Source organism: Struthio camelus, chromosome 9 (assembly GCF_040807025.1).
Source record: "Struthio camelus isolate bStrCam1 chromosome 9, bStrCam1.hap1, whole genome shotgun sequence".
Taxonomy (NCBI): Eukaryota; Metazoa; Chordata; class Aves; order Struthioniformes; family Struthionidae; genus Struthio; species Struthio camelus.
The window spans coordinates 2,611,812-2,631,715 of record NC_090950.1 but is presented as its reverse complement, the minus strand read 5'-3'; the positions used below and the strand labels follow the sequence as shown (position 1 = coordinate 2,631,715).

Genomic DNA, 19,904 nt, shown 5'->3' with positions numbered 1-19,904 from the left:
CCTCAAATCAAAAGCAGAGCTGGGCAAACTAGTTTGGATTAAATGGAGATCAAACTCAAACCTCAAATCATTTTCCTTATAAGCTTTTCAGAGCTTTGTACTTTCATGGCTTTGCTCTGGGCTCTGCAGTATCAATCTGAAACATCTCTAGAGCCAAATAGTATTTTTTGTGTCAGAAAAAAATGACAAATCCTGGAAATCTAACAAGGAGGCCCCATCCCAAGATTCTCAGCTTGATTTCCAAACCAAAGACGTTCAGAAAAAAATTGCTGTGGATCTGAGCTTTTCAAGCTTTCATTTGGCCAACTATACAGAGCCTAAAAAGTTTTGGTTTCCATCCAAAGATGCCCTGGCCCCCACTGAAAGCTCACATTTTAACCAGGATAAAGAACAAACTGTGTTCCCAGCTGCCCTTTCCCAGAAGAGACTGGGTGGTGCAAAGTTTCCAGCTGGTCATGATACAGAGGTTGGTCTAGGGTACTGGTGGGATACTGGTTTTGTTTGCTGCGTTATTGCCTGGGCATTGTTTGTTCCATAAATTTTCACCTCTAAGGTGCCTTCAGGTATTGTTGCATTGGTTGCTTCCCTGATTTCTGTTGGCAGGACTCACCATTTCCAGTGGTCTAATTCCTCGCTCGATTCCTGGGCTTTGATCTCCAGCTCATCCCAGAGGGCAATCCCACAAGTGAGCAAGAGAGGCAGGCAAACTACAGAAAACACACCCTAGGCTTGTTCTCCATAAACCCGAAAGGGAAACATGGAGAATCAGGGCTGACATATGGGGCAGAAGGCACCACTTGTCCAGGTACCAAACCTGGATCTGTCACATTCACAGGCTCTTAATTCATTCAAAATTTCATACAACTTAATCAGGTGCCATTTCCTTATTCACTGTTCATAGTTAAAATGAATAGGACCAGATCTTCCCTGCTGCGGCAAGGGAAGAGTCTTTGAAGGGAGGAACAGGTCCCTGGCTCCCCCAAAACAGAATGGCAGTTTTTACTCCAACTCAACCAGCTCAGTTCCTACAGAGGCAACCCAGATAAGGGACCCTTTTATGGCCACGGTATCATGTTCCCCTGTGTCCACTCACTCCCAGAAGGGCTGTAGAAGGAGCATGGCCAACACTGCCTAGGCCTCCACTAGGAAACTGAGCGCCTAGCCAGGGAGGAGAGCAGGAGCAATAAAAGATCCAGGGAAGCCCAGGCAGGAGCAAGGGTTGGCTGCACATGCCAGGGAGTGAAATGCCATGATTCAGGACAACCAAGCACAATGCTGCACTCAGCAGTGCTGAAGCTGGAAGTTCAGATGCTTCTATGCAGAATTTTTCAAAACATTTCATGCAGAATTGGTATTTTGTTGGTTTTCACCCACTCAGCGCTGGAAGCATTTCTGCAATCAGTCAGATTCCCTGCTCAGTGGAGATGTCTCTCTTTTTCTCTACCCTCCTGAAATCTCCAAAGATCTCGTGAGGCTGCAGGCCTGAGCCCTCAGGGAACGTTTTATACAGACAGCAACTGGATCCACACAGCTACCTCTGCATGACTACCAGGGACTAGGTGGTTTTTAAAAGAATAGACATCATTTATATCCTAAATGCAGCTTACAACAGATTCTTGCTTGCCCCAAAGGGAAGACAAGACTTCTTTTCACAGGGGATCCCTGAGATTACAATACTCATGAAAGCTGAACATATGCAGAGCTGCTCCTACCTCCCCACCACCAAGCAGGACTCACTTCACATCCCATTAATGTCTTGTCAGGATGGTGGGTTCAGCCTTCTGCTGCTTGCTCTGTGCAGAGCAAGTGACATATGGGGCATAGCCAGTTAAGAAATCTCTTTGGTGTCTCCTGTTCAGAGAGGTGTGCACTGGAGATGGGCTTAGCTCATCCTAAACGGTCACATCCAGCACAGCTCAGACACAGAGGAGCCTTGTCGCAATTTTGATATCACATCTTCCAGAAGCCACAGTTCACTCATCTACTTGCCCAAAAACCCCGCAGAAGGTTTCTTAGGGACCCCCCAGCAAGCTCAAAAATCACTGCTCTGCACCAGCAAACTGGGAGCTGGCTCTGTTGCAAAAAAATGCAGGATGGGGACAGTTGTACGAACCAAGAGGTTTTTCCTTCCAGGAGCATGGTTTTGTACTCTGGCATTACACAAAATAACTGAGAGTGAGAATTGACAAAACAAGCATCTTTGCTTTGGAAGATATGTATCACTTACTCACCCACAACAGGAACCCCACAGTGCGCGTTTCCAGAGTGAAACTAAACCCATGGAAAAGCAGACCAGGAGAACCAGGAACTCACCTGTTCTCAGTGCTCTCCATCCAGCAAGAAGGCAAGGGGTGTGGAACCACAAGGAAGATCGTGTGAGGGTTGTTATCCTGTGGACAGTTTTTCCTAATCCAGCGTTATGCAAACAGTCAAATGGGTGAGAAACGGCAGGGAGCAAGCAAGCGAGCTGGGAAGGATCAGATTTCTTTATTTTTTGCTCAGTAGCTGAGGTATGGCAAGCAATGACACCTTTCACCTAAAATGTTTTTAATCATTATCTCACTAACCACAATTTTATCATTAGAAATATTTCATTTAGATACTGAGAGGAGCCCATGGCTGGATCCCCCTGACAATCTGCAAGCGCACACACATATCTGATGGGTTGTTAAAAGAAATAATAAATCAGAACATTTAATGCACCGTTTCTTGATGCCTTGCAGCTCACCAGCAGCACATGAAACACAGGCTGAACAACATCTACTTAGGGGAGGAGGGTGTCTAAATTATGACTACATCCAGTACAGTTACTGGTTTTTGTTCTCTTTTTATAACTGCAACAGACACATTCAGATTATTTCAAGTGTTGAACAATGCAATAAACTGGAAGTTGCTCAAGCATACCCATGTAATGCCTCTCAGTTCCTGTACTCTTCCGGAATACGTGAGACAATGAGCAATTTATGCAAATATATTTGTTTTCCCTATTGAGCCAACACTGTATACTTGAAACTTTCCAGGCTCACCAGCCTTTAAAAAAGCCATTTTTGATGAAGCCTAAGGGATTCAGATATCCTGTCAAGGTCACCTTGTCCAAATCCCACAGGATGCTTTAAAAAGCTCATCCTGCAGCTGTACTTGTAGTGGTGATCACATAGATAGGACTGGTGCTGGGCAAGATGCACAGTGCCTGCACACCATATCACAGCCTTTGGGCCTGCAATGTGGCCAGCTTAGTCCAAAGGGCTGCAGCAAGGGGCACACATCCCATGGCAGAGCTGAGGGCCTGAGCATGCCAAATCCCCTGTGCTTTCTCCTCCATGCCAGGAAACCCCTTCCCATCACAGGGGCTGCAGAGGCCTCCCTGAAGGCTACGTGCAGCTCAGACGCTTGCCTCTGAGTTGCTCTTCTCCCCTTTTTTCTTCTGCCTCTGTTCTCTGCTATCTCCAGACACACGCGCCACCCTTGCCTTGGGTATCCTATATTTGCTCTTCTGACTGTAAAGCAGGTTTTTCTGGAAGAGTCTTGGGATGTTCCCTTGGTATAGCAAGAGGGCAGCAAGCATCCCTGAAATGAGAGGAGGCCGTTTCCTTTATTTTGAATACACCCCTTCAATGTGCAGCATCACACATGACCACCCTCCCCATGGCTAAGCAATTATTTTAAGACCCTTGCCACAATGCTGCTCATGATCAAAAGCCAGCTCAGCACAACGAAAGCCCCCACTAAGAGTAGCTAAAAGGCCCTTGCTACGGTACTTTAAGGATAGTTCAACCATCATCTCCTAAAAGTAAAAGCAAGGCTTGTTTTGACTCAGAAGGGTCAAACCACACCAGTTCTTTGACAGTGGTCTTCTGCTTTCTGCATTCCAGACAGCAAGTATCCAGTTCATTGTGGTCTTCCTGAGACTGCAGACAACCTCAATAACATAGCTCAACCTATCATTTCCTAAAACATCTTAGCTTGATTCTCCCCAAGGGTGGCAGACTTTGGCCTGAGAGAGATTTTGTTCATTTTGGCTATGTTCCATGTAGGATTTGGATAAAATATAGTAAAAGCATGACTCAAGTGACAGGAGAGGGATAAGAAAAAGGGCATTTGCCATAGGCAAGACTGACGTTCAGCCCTTCGTCAGGAACAGTTTCTACCCTCTTACAGGCCACCAGCAGACACAGAAGTACCCAGTCCTCCCTAAACCTCCCACCCCAAACTGTCCTTTGCACTTTGAAGCAGTACCTCCTGGGCAGATCTCACCTGCAAGGGGCCCCAGCCAGTAAACTTGGATATACTCCTGCAGGCTGCTCCCTGAGCAGTGGAAGGTAACAGCCATGGCAAGGACAGGGTTGAAAAAAGCCCCTGTGAATGGCCCAGCTGCATGGGAAAGAAGCAGAGCAATCAGTCTCACTCACATGTGTGTAATTTTAAAGACTTGCACTGATAAGGACTATTGCATTAGTGGCAGCGTCAGAGCAGTCTTGTTTCCATACTGCTCTGGAAACAGATCCCCCACCTCTCCTTCTCTAACCTCACATTCAGATTGCTCTTGTTCCGCCTTTCCAGGACCTGCTCTCCAGAGAGCTGCCCACCATTCCCACCTTCCCGTCCATATCCAGTGGGGATGCGGGGATGCTTCCAACCCTCTCAGTAGCTCACTAAGCCACTGGTGCCTTAGCAGCTTGACCAAGCCAAGTACGGTGGATGTACTAAACCTCAAGCAGTGGGGTCCAGGAGATCTGCAGGGAGTACATTTGCAACCCAATCCGCCTTGCAGGAGAATCTGAAAGCTCCATGCCGGCTGCAGACTCCACAGTCCTCTGCTAGCTAGCCCCAGGTGTTGTGTCTCTTTGACTGTACAACAAGGGCAGCCAAAGGCCCCACTGGCAAATCCCACCCTTGTTGCCCTGGCTCTAAGCTTTACAAAGAAACACTAAGAGCTCATCAGTGCATCACAGAGGGGTTGCATCAGGGGAAATTCAATGACTGCACTCCCAGAGTCTTTGGGCAAGCTACAGCTTTGCTTGTGCCTGCTCTTCACTTGTGAAATGGGGCTGAGAATTTTACCTGCCTCACTTGGGGAGAACTGAGCCAGTTGGGGCAGCAGTGAAGAGCCACAAAAGTGCAAGAGGAGGGAGGCATTCTCTAATGTTTTCCATAGCTGCCACTTACAATCCATGATGTCCCTCAAGACCTCTAGCCTGGAGTCATGCTAGTTTCAGCATAGGCTGCCTGCTGCCTAGATCTCCTAAACAGTTGTCTTCATCCAAAAGGAATACTCCCCAAAATGAACAGAAAACAAACAGTTTAGTAATCACCATCTCACAATTCAAGTCCTGGGTCTGGACTGTTCCTTCCCCACAAATGAGGTTTTTTTCTGACATTTTCTGTCTACATGACATTGTAGAAAACAAAAAAGTTACTCACCTACATAAGCCAGGAAGGTAACAGTCGCTGCCAGGGCAGGGACCCGGTACATTGGGCAACTGTGGTGGAACTTGAGAATTACTAGATGGAAAAGAAAAGAGCAGACACCTTCCACAAAGACACCATGAGACAATGACGTATGGAGGGAGGAACTGCACTCCAGAGACATTAGATTCTGGATGAGGTGGAAATCCGACAGCTCCCAGGACCAGTAGTACTTGGTGATAACCCAGCCTATGCCCATACCTATAAACTGGGCGAGAAGCTTGGCAGCAGTTGCTGCTAAGCTGGAATCCAGGACCAGGAATTCCTGGAGAGAGACAGTGGGATTAGCAGATGCTCCATCAAATGAGGCACCATGAGCCACAAAGAGAAGGAAGAGCAGAGTCAGGGCCACATCTGGGCCAAAGCCACCACCCCACAGGCCAATCTCCATCAGCATCCTCAGTTCAAGGCAGCCTGCACACAACTGTAATGAGCCAACAAGTTCTCTGGCAAGACAACAGTATGCTCCAAGAGACAGAAGTCTTTTGGAAAGCTGCCTGACTACCTCGCAGATGCCTACAGTCAGGAAAAGAAAAGCAATAGAAACATTCAAGCCTGCCATAGCAAAGGCCGCACAAGAGAGAGTGGACCGCTTTCACCAGCCAAGAAGGCTGGGAAAGCTTGTGCACCTCCTCTTTATAAAGCTATATTGAAGCAAACGTGGCATAGCCTGACAGGCACTCAGTCAGCTGCCAAGGGAGTCCTTGTGAAAAGCCGCACATGCTGCCCTCCAAACTGAGGGAGCTGCCAGAATGTCACCTACAATATCACCTGCAAAAAATATTGGTGGCCTGCTCCTCTTTATCAGCCAAAACCTCCTCCCCCATCAGAAAGAAGACATCCTTCAGGTCAAAGTAACCTCTCCTTCATGGAGCAATGCTTGCTGTGCACTGCACTGAGCTGGTGGACTTATCTGCTGCTAGATCAGCAGACAGCTTCCTGTTTGGTGCAACAAGATCTATGTGTCACCTCCAACTAGGAGTTACTGACTGCTCCCCCCTTACCCCCCCCACCCAACATTTTTCTCCGAGGAGTTTGTCGCAGTTCTCTGCAGTTGTTCAGGTTTTAAACAGGGAAGAAAAAAAATAATTTTGCTCTCACTGGAGACTATAAAATACAATTTACTCCCCCCTCCCAACCCCTACCAAGCCTGGGAAGCAAAGGAAAGACAGGGTGGGATGAGCAAGCCTTGCTCAGACCTTGCCAGAGGGGGAGGCAGGAAGTCTCCCCCAGAGGAGGAGGAGGACATCTCTCCTTTGCTGGCCTTCCCCCTGGCATTCAAGAGAAGGCTCACAGCGCTGCAGCAACAGAGCACAGAGGTCCCTGAAAATCAGCTCCTGAATTTCACCCCCCCTCCTTCCAAAATAGGTCGGGGGAGGGGGAAAAACCCTCAAAGACAATTCAGCAGCTCCAAAGTGTAGGAAGGTGGGACCTTGAGAACAGTGCTCTGACCCCTTACAGAGGTATGTTTGCCAAATCTGTTTTTAAAGTGCTCTCTTGACAGGCATCCCCCCACCCTTAGTAAATCTATTCCAGTGCTTCATCACCTTACATTAAGAAGTTCTCCTTCATGTCTAACCTGAACTTCTCCCTGAAACTTCAGCTGGTGACTTCTAACCTTATCCCAATAGATCTGTGATCAAAAACAAGTGACCTTCTCAGTTGCTGGCATCTCTCCTGAAACAGTGCTCCACACTAGAAACAACGCTCCAGCAGGACTCCATCATGCCAAGGGCCAGAAGAGCTGGTAAATGTTCCTCTTGTCTGTACATCCTGCCGTAACATTCACTCTGCAACACGCAACTCAACTTACATCCATTAGCTGGCAAGCTCATCCCCTTCCATTTCAACTGCATTCAGCCTCTTGCAGACCGCTTCTTTGCTTTGCCAAGATCACTTCAAATCCTCTAGTCTCTTTCCAACATGCAGCTCTCTCCATATGGGTGACATCTACTTAATACATGCTCTGTGTACTGTAATCCAGGTTGTGAACACGTAACTGTGACACAATTCTACATAGACTTTCTGGGGGCCCCACTTAATACATCCTTGACAACGAATCCTTGATGGTTACTCAGGGATGACTGTTCAGTCAGAGTTGTTATACCCTTTCTTCCCACCTAAGTTTTTCTTTCAGATTTTTTCTTACCACCATTTATGAAAAGGTGAAAGAGAATAATTAAAATAAACATTTACTAAAGCTGACATCCATTGCTCTGTTATAGCTTATTGACAGCTTATTTGGACAGTTTGTTGGTGACAAATCCCTTCTGACAGTATTTTTCTCCCTGTCATCTTCCAGGTGCTCACCAATTACTTGACTCAGTATTTTTATGACAATGGAAGTAGAAATTAAAATACATAGCTTTCCTGCTTTTTTTTTTTTTTTTAAGATGAGAGCAACAGATTTACCTTTTTTCCAGCATTTTGGGCATACTCAAAGGTAGCACAGAATCAGGATAAGCCACAGAGAATTTCATCAGCTTCAGTGAATTTGAAAGCCTCATTTGCTTCATGTTCCCTAGACTCTGCCTGAGTAAGATCTCACCTTGTTTGTCACTGGCACGAACCGCATTTGCCATTTGCTGCAGGCAGCATTTTAATGACAATGAAGGGAGGGGAAAAAAATTAATTTCAACACTTCCCGCTGATAATACACATACCAGGGACAGGATCCAAGACACTTTCCCAACTCAACAGGCAGTTACAGAATGGCTGTTGCTATCATAAATATAGGGAATATTTCTTGTTAAGAGAATATGAGAAAAAAAAAAGTCATGGTTTCATTATTACCTGACTTTTGAAACCCAAAACATCTTTAACACATTTGGCTTAGATCTCTGAACACATGGCAGATTTGCAAATGCACAAACAAAATGCACAGTTGCTCCATGCCCAACTCCAGAGGTTGAGTTCTCTGCCCCAGCTACTGTCAGGGGTTACTGGTGACACACAGACTCCCACTGATTGCAGGGTCTGTAGAAAGAAAGGGGACAGTGAGTGAAGGAAAGAACAGCAGCAGCACAGAGTATACTATGTTGGGTATACTATGCCCACAGCAAAGCCTGTTCCCTTGCCCTGGCACAGGAAGCAATAACAGGCAGACAGATTCCTTTCACTGTGCAATCAACACACACAAGGAATGCAAGGAGCCAGAATCCAACAGCTTTTATTTATTCAATTTTATTTTCCCTCTAGTAGTTTAAAAAAAGAAATCTCCAGTAGACACAGGTTTGACTCAAAATTGAGACGAGGATTAGGCACTTAATGCAGTTCAGCACGGCTGCTTCGTTAGTGTGGCAACACAGATCCCAAAAGAATCGGGGATGCTTCTAACACACTGGAGCTGCTTGGTCTTTCTCCCTTACAAGCCTTACCGCAGCAGAGAGAAAACAAGACATTGTGGTAAAGGCACATCAGGGCATTTTGGAGGTTTTCTGTGGAGGTCACAGACAACCTCAAATCTCTCCTTCTTCCAACTCCTAACAGCAATCGCAGCACTTCCTCTCATTTCAATCTCACTTCTGCTAGTCATTTCTATCACAAAGTGCCCACCCGACAGTGCTTTTGGTAAGGTACCTGGTCCCTAGTGGCAGCAGCACACAGCACTTGCGTTGGAAATCTTTACTAGCCAAGCAGTGAGAGAGATCTGAATACCCCATCCTCCAAGGCCGCAGACCTTCCCACCAAATCTGCCCTTTCTTGGTTTGCCTGCCCCAAAACATCACAATTTTACAAAGGGCAACCTACTTCTGATCCACACTGTACACGGAGTAGCACTCATTCAGAACACCCAGCTCTACTGCACTGGTTTAAACTTCCAGTGTAAGCACAGCCATTGAGGAAGGGTCATACAGATCAACAAAAATGGGTTTTAATGCCCCCTCCTTAAACCAAAACATTTTCAACCATTGCTACAAGAAAAAGTCACACAAGGATAGACTGCCACCAGCTAGCATCTAAAAAGCAAGTAAACTCTCTTCCCCTTCCTCCAAGAATCACAGCTATGACATAGAAAACCATTTCATGGCATACATGCTAAAACTGAAAAGGTAAGAATCCAACATCTGTTCATTCCCATGGGAACCTATTTAACCTCATTCCTCTTCAAGCGCTTTAAAAGTAAAACCGTGTTGGGGCTTAGGAAGCAACTATTCAGAGGTCTTTAAAAACTATTTCCTGTAAGCAGCCTGCAATTATGCCCATGGCGCACCCTGCAATTGTATGACACTTAAGCCAGGCTTGAGAGAGGATCTGGAAACATTTGCTCAGGAATATAACTGCCAGATCAAATAATGACAGTGATTAAGATATGCAAACAGCTGGTTTACTCCCATTAAATTTGTGCTGGTTTTTGCTAGGGATTTGATTAAGAGCAACGGATCAGAGTATTCTGCACTGGAGGAGTTCAGAGCCCAGGGCCCAATCTTTACTAGATTCGCTGTCCATTTTCCTGCAACATTGCTGGATAAAAAGAAGCACTTGAGATGAACAGAAGTTGTTTTCTTCCAACTCTTTTCCAAAAGCACTTAAAAACAAAAAACAAAACAAAACAAAAACACGTCTGGGACATCAGTTTCTTTTCTAAACCAAATTCGCTCTTAAGGTTGTCAAGAACTACAACAGCTTCAAAGTCAGATTTTTTTACAAGCTTATTTAAGTCAAACGGTGGTGATATGCACAAATGGAAAACGGTACTGGCATTTCCACAGACAGTTCAGTAACATAAACACTCTCCAAAAACACTGAAGGATAAGGATACCTGAACTGTAACACACTAGCTCCCCCTACCATGCTATTTTCACTCTCAAATAGGTAATGATAGGTTATTTAAGACAAGTTTTACTGGGTAGGAAAATTCTTCTCCCAAACCCAGCAGCAGCTCCACCTGTGATCAGGCACTGTGATGAGATACCAGAAACTTGCAATCAGGTTTCCTCATATGCACAAGCATCCTGACACCCATCTACAGGCAGCAAGACATAAAAAAGGGGTCAAGTACAGCCACGATCCATTTGGCTTTGTACCAAAACCTAAATCCTTAGAACAAACATTCTCTAGGAGGAAAAGTTAAGAGATGTATGCTACTTGCCTCTGGAAACCTTGAATTCAAGGGAGAAGTCCATCCCTACTAACAACCAGCTCACATTTAGAAGATTGCTGTACCCAGTAAGGAAAAAGAGCATCTATCCCCCCATCACCTCCAAACATCCCATAAGGGATGCAGAGAACAATGCAAAGGTTTTGCTCTCCTCCTACTCCAGCACGGGAGATGCTATTAGCAGAAACATCACTCACCAAGAAACACCCTTATCTGAACCAAGAGATTCAAATACTTGGCGATGGAGAACATATTCTTTTTTTTTCCCAGTACACTGGAGTTTGTTCTGAAAGACACAGAAGCTGCCAACACAGAGAGCACTTTACTACTGTTTGATTTTGAGACGTTAGATCTTTTCAAAAACCTAAGAGTTATCCTGAGCCAGACTCCTTCCTCCTAAGCCTTTCAGAAAACACCAACAGTTTGAGTTTATGCACTGAAGCATCCTGCGCCTGCTATTTCAGCCAGTCCCATCCTCCTTTCTACTGCTTCAATGCATCTTCTCCAAATCATTGATAGTGCCAGAGAAATTTTTGAGGAAGCAGAAGCCTGGCAGCTTTTTAGTATCCTAAAGAGAATGAACAATCACTGTCAACTTCCGATTGGGCAAACCCCATCAAAAACATCATTGGTCCCTACCCGCTGTCTCAATAACCAGGTCAACAACAGGTAAATGGATTCTGAAAAAGTTGCAATGTGCTGGAAGATATTCTCCCTTCAGATACTGGCTGACAGACAGGAAAGAGAAAAAGCAATACCATCACTGCAATGCTATAGGTAAGAAAAGACAGCATGAAAAGCTGCACTTCTGCTACCCTCCTCCTTCACAACAGATTGCAGTTTCCTTTCCCGGTAGCCAAGCTATAGTGAAATTATAGTCAGAAGTTCACTGTTTTCACTTGCTATTTCTCCTCAGAAAATGCTTTCTCAGGTTGGAGTTCCAAGGAGCGGAAAGAACGCTCTTGGAAAAATCTGCTTCGTCCACACATCTGGAGAGCAACCACCAACATAGCTGAGCTGAGTGAAGTTTCACATACCTTTTTCACGTGACCTTTTTCATAGGACATCATCACGCCCAACCAGGATGACTATTTTCACTAAGAACAACCTTCACGGAGATTCAAGTGATCAAACATGCAGCAGAACGAAAGTTTTAAGAACAGGAGGGAAAACAGTAGCTGTACCAATCACGGCAAGCAGGCACGTGTAAACAACTGCTGTGATTTTGTATGAGCCATATAATTACACTTGAAAACCAACACTTTCTTTCATGCACCACTGCAAAAATTCTATTTTAAAATGAAGACACTCTTTTTCAGTGCTCACCCATTACTGCTGGTGTAATTCAAATAATCATGATCAGTTTTGTGTAAAGTCACTGCAACAAAAGCACAGCCATGAAAGTAAAAAGTCATTTCCTCAAACTTTATAGCGATTTTTGCTTTAACTTGATTTACCATTTTTAGAAATCTTGAATAAACTGATCAAAAAGATGCAGCTGTTCTTGTTATTAGTTTAGACCAGGTATATGCAAGTAAAAAGCGTGTCCACACAAGACTTAAACCACTACATTACATCTGGACTTATCAAGCAAGAACTAGAAACTTTAAATTTGTGCAAAGTGCATTCAGCCAAAATCCTGCTCACCTTAAAGCAGCACATGTACTAATACCCAGATGAACCAGTGAGTTCCACTATGTAATTTCTCCTTCCTCTCGTCAACTTCTTCCTCAACAAATTGATGCAAACATCACTTAAACACAGTGTTAGAGAACATCGGCTTAAAGGCACAAAGGGTCAACTATTTATAAACACAAAGATACTCCAACACGGTAATGAACCTGAAGAGACAGTGTTTTGTGCAGAACAACATTTTCGTATCTGGTTGAAAAGGCTTCTGAAGATGAGCTGCTCCTTCATTCCCCCTTTGCCAGTGGTGTGAGCCAAGCTTGGACAACACTTAAGTAAGGGGAGAGATGATTTCCCAATATTATCACATGGGATATACACAATATGATGAGACCTTGACATTCACAACCAAGACGGAACTTACATCTGTATTTCAGCGGAACCAATCTTGATCCCAAAGTAAATTCATTTACATGCCCTTTTCTTTAGCTAGACTGCAATGCCAACACACAATAGTGTTTTTGTAGTAACATTTAGATGAAATACATGAGAAAGTCCCCAAAGTCTTCCAAAAGACTTATCATTCTCATCCCAAAACCTAGGTCAGTTGTCCACACCCAACTTCCCCTCTCACTTCAGCTCTACCAGTCCAATGCTGATCACAGGGGATGGTACAAAAGCAGCAGTCAAGTTTTCCACACAGACGACAGGACAGCTCATTCCCCATGGCCATTTGTTTCCTACACTGTAATATTTACAAGCAGGATATTGGATGATGTTCACAGAACAATAAAGCAGTCTTGGAATAGTTACTGGAACATCACATTGCCAGAGCCTGATCCCAGTTCACTGGCCCATCAGTTCCGAAGCCCGTTACTAACAAAACACTATTTTTGGTGTCTGGAAGGTAGAAGATGCAATGCTGCCAAACTAGCCTGCTCTTTGAGAGGATGCTGCTTTTGCACCACAAATAAAGAGAGCAAGAGATATCTGGTCCACGATGGGTAAACAGGATGTTTCAAATCCGGTTCTCCTCACTTCAGTGGTCTGGAGCATTTTGCAGGAGGCATGACCGACTGCCAGAATGCGTGGCAGCAAGGAAAGCTTGCAGATATCCCATGAGCTTGGTACAGACACTGATGTGTAATAAAATTTAAGGAGAAACAGGATAGGCTAGTATAGCATAAAATTATATCCATCATAATTAAAGTGTTGATAAGAAGCCTAATTACAAACAATACACTCTCTTACTCTTATTAAAACATCTCAACATTTCCTTTTTTCAGCTACTCTAAAAGACATAAACTCACGAAGGGGATGGGGAGGGGAAAAACGAAACTTTTTTTTAAAGTTTATTTCTAGCCCTGAAAGAACAGTTATTAAACAAAGTCAACAAATACAGTAGTTAATATTGCAGTAACAATTAAATAACATAATGGGATTAAATTACACAAAAGGCAACATTAAAATCTGAAGACAGATTAAAAACAAAACAAACAAAAAAAAACCAAAAAGAAGCTTGCACCTACTTCCATTTCCATTGATAATGTGAGGAACAGAGGGAAAACAGACCAGAGACATTTATTCATTTCCAGCTGTGGAGACCTTTAACAACCTTCTTGCTCCCTTCCCAGCCTGCCTGCCATCCCCTCTGACAAAGGAGCCCAATCTCTCAGACCTGGTCTAAACACACCTTTTGCACCTCCCTGCGTTTGGCAGGGGAGGGGGAACACATCCCACAACTCATCCTGCTAACATCTAGGCAGATCAAAGTGCATATTCCCAAAGCCACGCTTACTTCCGATGGGAAACCTGGTTTATTCTATGATAAAAAAAAAAAAAAAAAAACAGGAATCACACATTCCCTGCAGGTTTCCATCTAAGCCGTAAGCTGCCCAACACCCTATATACAACTAATCATGCCATTGTACATAACACTTCAGCTCTATTACTGGCATGGATATTTGACTAGAATCTGATTCAGGATCTTATGCTGGCACCCGAACATGAAAGCGAGACCCCTGGGACTCCCAGCACTTTCAGAAGCAATCCTTTCCTTTTCAGCATCTACCCAATCTCTGGCTATTCTCCATTCATCTGCCCCAGTTACCCAGCTGAGCTGAACGGCTCTGCAGCAAGCCTTAAGAATGCTAACCCGCTCCCCTTCAGGGAAAAAACATAGCTTGTATTTTTAGATTTTGTACACCCATACAGCTGACGTCATCGGAAAAGCGATACCCAACCCACTAGTGCACAAAAACACAGTACAGCAACTTCCTCGTGACTTTCCTTTTCTGCCAACTCAGTTACTATCTAGCTCCATCTCTGACCTTAATTTCTGGCAATAGGGGTTAAGAAACATAACTGTATAGTAATAAAGCTGCTGTGTGGGGAAGGGGAGAGGTGTGTACTTTCCAACTGCAGTGCTAAATACTATTCCAGATCATATGGCAAGCACTGAGATATGTTTTGGTAACTCCTCAAATAGGCTAAGTTTTGTTTGTTAAAATGACTTAAAGTTCAGAAATCACCTCCTAAGTAGACTAATCATCTCCTAGCAGGCAAATGTTTTAATACAAGATTAAAAACATTCTCATTTATCAATAAAAATGAACTAATAAGTTAAAATTACTTACGATTTCATGGTTTTCTATTTAAAAAATTCTCAATTCAGCACAAGTTATACTTATCTTGCTGCCTAGACTGTGCCATTCAAAAAAAAAAAAGGGGGGGGGGAAAATCAGGAGAAAAGCTCCCAGTTTAACTCTGGCAGGAGTTTCAAAAAGTCCATTGCCAGCAACGGACAGTGAGGGAACCATCAATCAGAAAGGTTTTTTTTAATCTTAGCCAAGCCTCCTTGTTGCTTCCTTTTCATCAGGAAGCCAGATGCATTCAAACCGTGGGGGTATTGCCATTATAGTGTTTAAAGCGTCCTTAATGTGTTTTGCCTGGGAAGCGCATCTAGAATTATTTGCCTGGAAAGCAACACTTTCTTGAATTTAAAAATCATGAACATTCTCATGCTTATAGCTAGAGGGATATTTATTCCTTTAATGGTACAGTTAGCAATTTACTTAGGTACCTACCGCAGAAGAGTTTACCAGAAAACAAACTGAACCATGATACTCCGGTTCCTTACAAAATAAGGCATCTTGTTGGTACAAAGCAATTTCCTAGCAGCTAGTGAGCAGCAGGAGAGACTCTGAGACCCTTACCTCACTTCTCCTTCCTCACAAGCACAAACAGGCTCAGCTGTTCTGGCCGGCCACTCACAGCTGGAAGTTAGTTTTGTCATATCTTGGCTACCAGTCCCCAAAAATGTAGTTTTTTCCTCTCGATATATGAATATTGAAATTTTCTAAAAATCAACTTTATCTTCTGCCAGCACTGTTTGCAAAAGTGCACAAAAATTTTAATTTGGGGCCCTCTGTCCATACCCAGCCATAACCCTACCCATTCAAGCATTTGCCCACTGGGAACACAACAAAATGTCGATTCCCACTCAATTCATGGCTGTTCTTTCACAGAATCATTTGGCACATTGTAATTACAGTTGGCTCTTCATTAAACTGTTCTGGAGGTTGAAATGCATGGACTGCAGCATTAAAAGAAGCCAGGGGCCATGGATTCCTCTACAGTTGCCTCTGTCAATACCCTAAGTACTCAACCACTTACATTGTTCACTGCCCCTAGAGGGAGGCATCTTTTCTTGCAGTGAATATTTCACTTCAGCGATTCTAGCTGGTAAAATGTCTTTAGTGAGAAAGGACCAGTGTAACATATCAAGCCTCTTCAGCCTCGAACTAGCCAGTCAAATAAGCCCCATTAACGTCTGACGGCATTGTTCTCCACTCTCAACCTTTGTCTTCACAGAACAGCATTTTGGCCATTTCCAGGTGTTTGTAATCTTCTGTTTGAACTATATTTTAAAAATTCTCCATCTTCAGTGTCCTCAGATCTGATTATTTGTTCTTCTGATTTCATTAGTACAAATGGAGCATATATAAAAATGCAAAAAATAGCTCTAATACTTAATTTCTGACAACTCCATAGGCTGATGCATTATTTGCTTGGGGAAAAATTACAACATATACAAAAATGTATTTGATACAAAGAAGGGAAACGTAAAATAAAAAAGTCAAAGGCACCAGCATAACTCTCAAAGCCCAAGTCAGAGTACAGACACGTGTCTTTGAACCACCCACCTCACAAAGCAAAATATCCCTTAAGCTTCTGGCAGGCAAGTCTAATGGAAAAAAAAGAGCAGATAGGAAGACAACTGGAATTTTTTTCTTGCCCTGACTTTAACTGATCATTTGATCATAAATAATTTATCTGACCCCTCTCCACATATCCATAACCTGACATCCAAAGACCTGACCCATCAAGAAGTTTCTAGAGGTCACACCTTTGATTAGAAATCCACAGAACACAGACATATAACAAAGAGTGAATACTTCTCTTCCCCCTCTCTCCATTCTTTTCTTAAAAGAAAGAAACATTTCAACACATTATGATTTCTTAAGTAGTCAAGCTGTTAATTCTACAGTACAGTGACAGCTAATCTCTAAAAGGAAGGAAAGGCAAGATGTACCTTCACATTTGTCACACTTGCCATTAATCTAGTCATAGAGGGGCTTACTAGAGTGATTTAAAAGTCAACGAGTCGAGGGGAGGAAGAGGAGAATAAAAGACATCAGCAGGTAAAATTAGTCCTGCTCTCTGAAAGCTTGAATCTGTCATTCAAGTATTGAAAGTACCCAGGATGGTACAATGAATGGGAGCTGTAACAGTAAAGTCATCGAAAACCTTTAAAACCCCGGGCACAGAAAGTGGCTTTCCTTGGCTGCCTGGAGGGGAAAAAAAAAATAAAATAAAAGCCAGTAATTCAGTCCTCAACTCCTTCTGGACCACAGAAAGGGTTCATTAGAGTCACCACAATTTATTTTGGGTGTCTTCTGGATAAGAGTTTCTTCCCTTTTGCAGACTTTTTTTCCCCAAACCCCTTCCCTCCCACCAGAAGTGTAACAATTCCATATATTATAAAGATTTGTAAAAAAACAAACAAAACAAAACACCACAAAAAGATGAAGGCCATGGCAATACTGTTAGCGGTTACTCTTCATTGCTTCTTTGGCTGCTAGGATCAGTGGCGTCAAGCTAGACAGAGGTTTGGCCAATTTCAAGAAGGGATGCTGCCAGGAAGAGAGAAACACAGTAAATTAGTAAAAGACAAGTAATACACAAATAAATAAATAAATAAATGAAGGCCACATTATCTCCACAGTGATTTTCATCCTGAGATATGAAAAGCACTGCAAAATAGAGGGGACGTATCCAGAGAATGAAGTGGATAAGCTCCAGCCTTATAGCCTTCCCTCCTCTTCCTGAAACAGGCCTTCCTTTCTCCAATAATTCACTACAAAGAGGTTCCCTGCTCAAATATCTTCCCTCATTCCCCTTCTGCTCATTGTAATGACTGCATTGCAGTAAGCTGGCATACTGTTGGATAATTCAGCAGTGGTAGAAAGAAGACATGGACTACTGCTCGGAAGGACACCTCACAAACTTTGCCTTGGGTTCCCTCCAACTACTCTCCACTAGAGAGTCCTCCTCAGAAAATATAAAACAGAAGAGGTTTCAGTCTACAGTGACATTTATCACAGTTTTACTTTACAAGTGACCTCTGTATCTCTGGCACTGATGAGAAGCTGACTCTTACCTGTAACAATTCTTTGGCTGATCCCCTTTTTTCTACGTCCATCTCCAAACATCGGTTTAAGAAATCCCGGAATATTGGGGACAGTTTCTCAGGGTTTTGCAGCTCCGGTGTGCCATTAGTTGCTATCAAATATAAAGCCTGTAAAATAAGGAATATTGTATAACCAAGCCAAATGTTTAAAAGATGTCAAACTGACTTGCCTGGAGGTAATATCTTAGTCTAGATTAGGAGGAGTTCTGCAGCCTACTTCTCTCACTGATTAGATGAATAATTGTAAGAATGCCACTACACAATTTTAGGCAGCTGTGGCCTGTTCTTGCTAGTAGCAAAATGACTGCAGACGTTCAAAATCTTTCAGCGAGAGATACTTAAGAGACACATCTACATACCATTGCAAAGAAGGTATCGGCCTCTGACATGCCAATCAGTATTTTTCATAACCTAATGGATTTACTTTCCTTGAATTAGGGAAGTCTACTAAAGACAGAGGATTAAATTCTCGAAGTCCAATGTTTTAGTCAAAAGTGGGTACCCTTAGGGTGCCTCATTCATCTTCCGAATAGAGTATCTCAAGAATTCAGGGCAGGGCTGACTGCAAATTCAAGACAGCTGTCATCCTCTTGGGGGGGGGAGGGGGAATCTTCCTGCACTGCTGAAGCTTATTTCTCACTTTTTTTAAACACAGACGCTATCGAAGAACAATTCAATGAATCCACTGAAAATGATCAGCTGGTAAACACCCAGCCAGAACACCACAGTTCTAGCCATGTCTAGAGTTCCTACCCGCAGAGGGTTTTCATTGAGGTATGGGGGTTCTCCTTCCACCATCTCAATAGCCATGATTCCCAGAGACCAGATATCCACTTTTGGGCCATATGCTTTCCGTGTGACCACTTCAGGAGCCATCCAGTAAGGAGTCCCAACCATAGTGCTGCGTTTGCTCTGCTCTGGGGTAATCTGAGCACAGAAACCAAAGTCCGCTGTAGAATAACAGAATTAATAAAAGTTAATTCACTGCATCCTAGGTAAGTGGGGTTGCTAGAAAACTTCTCTACTGCTACAAATATATTTTACTCATCTGCACTTGAAAGGTTTGGGGTGGGGGGCTGGGGGATGGTTGTTTTTTTTGTTTGCTTTAAACTCTATTCTCCATATTACAAGATTCAACGTGCAAGATGGATAGAGAACCCAAAGGTGTTTAAGTAAGGCAGACTTCCATGGAATGAAGATAAGGCTTTTTGTCCCCTGGAATAAGGGCATAAGCATTGTCTTGTAGAAGAATGATGTTTTCCCCAATCCTTCCTTCGGGATTCCAAGACTAGTACCAGCCAAAAAAGAAATCAAGCAGAATCCAGAAGGAAACTGTTCTGTGCATGGTATGTTATACTGCCTGAACTAGAAAACGTGAATCTACAAACCATGGCTTCTGCCCTCTTAAACAGATTTTATTTCTGTAGTTATCGAGTTCAACATTTCACAGTAATTTGGACATCAAATACAGGTACTACAGCTGACAGACATGAATATAAGGCTTTAGATAAGTGAAACATTACCCTACTCAGCAGAAGGAACCTGGACAAACAAACCTTTCCACAAGGTAAGTACTGAAGAGAACAACCACACTCAAGAAAACAAGAAAAGTCACCTATTCCTATAGCCTTCAGGTGCAGCAGCAATGCATGTTCCATCATGTTACTTTATCCAGCTGCAGCACTCCCACTTCCCAGGCATGTAAAGCATCAATAAGAACACAGTTAAGGCAGGAACCAGATTTTACCTTATCATTGACACTACGTTTGAGAGAGAGAGAGAAAGAGAGAGAATTTAAAATTTCAAATCGATTTTGAAAGTGTTATGCCAAGCAGTGCTGACAAAAGAGCCACAGTCGTGCAAATGCTAAGTTGCACCAAGAGGACAGTTTAGCAAAGAACTACCCCCACCCCAATTGTCAAAATGCTGCTGTGAGAAAAGCAAACCAATAGCAGC

General features: G+C 43.4%; 2 protein-coding genes across 4 annotated transcripts in view; both read right to left on the bottom strand.

Moving 5' to 3' along the window:
* Nucleotides 1-1,988: 1,988 nt before the first annotated feature.
* Nucleotides 1,989-13,875, bottom strand: LOC104138944 (aquaporin-12). Of its 2 annotated transcripts, none has more exons than XM_068953896.1 (4): nucleotides 13,726-13,875; nucleotides 5,422-13,332; nucleotides 4,255-4,371; nucleotides 1,989-3,567 (listed from the first exon to the last, which is right to left on the bottom strand). In XM_068953896.1, exons 2-4 carry the CDS (start codon nucleotides 6,026-6,028, stop codon nucleotides 3,383-3,385), a joined length of 909 nt encoding a protein of 302 aa, XP_068809997.1. In that variant the 5' UTR covers nucleotides 6,029-13,332; nucleotides 13,726-13,875; the 3' UTR covers nucleotides 1,989-3,382. The 2 variants fall into 2 exon arrangements, with proteins under 2 accessions (XP_068809997.1, XP_009665154.2); XM_009666859.2 differs by having other exon boundaries at nucleotides 2,371-3,567; nucleotides 5,422-5,502.
* Nucleotides 13,876-14,016: 141 nt separating this feature from the next.
* PAK2 (p21 (RAC1) activated kinase 2) overlaps nucleotides 14,017-19,904 on the bottom strand; it is a 50,378-nt gene continuing 44,490 nt past the window's right edge. For both annotated transcript variants that reach the window (XM_068953895.1, XM_068953894.1), the window contains exons 13-15: nucleotides 18,702-18,898; nucleotides 17,919-18,056; nucleotides 14,017-17,391 (exon numbers count right to left, since the gene is read on the bottom strand). In XM_068953895.1, coding sequence (XP_068809996.1) covers nucleotides 17,305-17,391; nucleotides 17,919-18,056; nucleotides 18,702-18,898 — 422 coding nt within the window. In that variant the 3' untranslated portion in view covers nucleotides 14,017-17,304. The remainder of the gene's footprint in view (nucleotides 17,392-17,918; nucleotides 18,057-18,701; nucleotides 18,899-19,904) is intronic.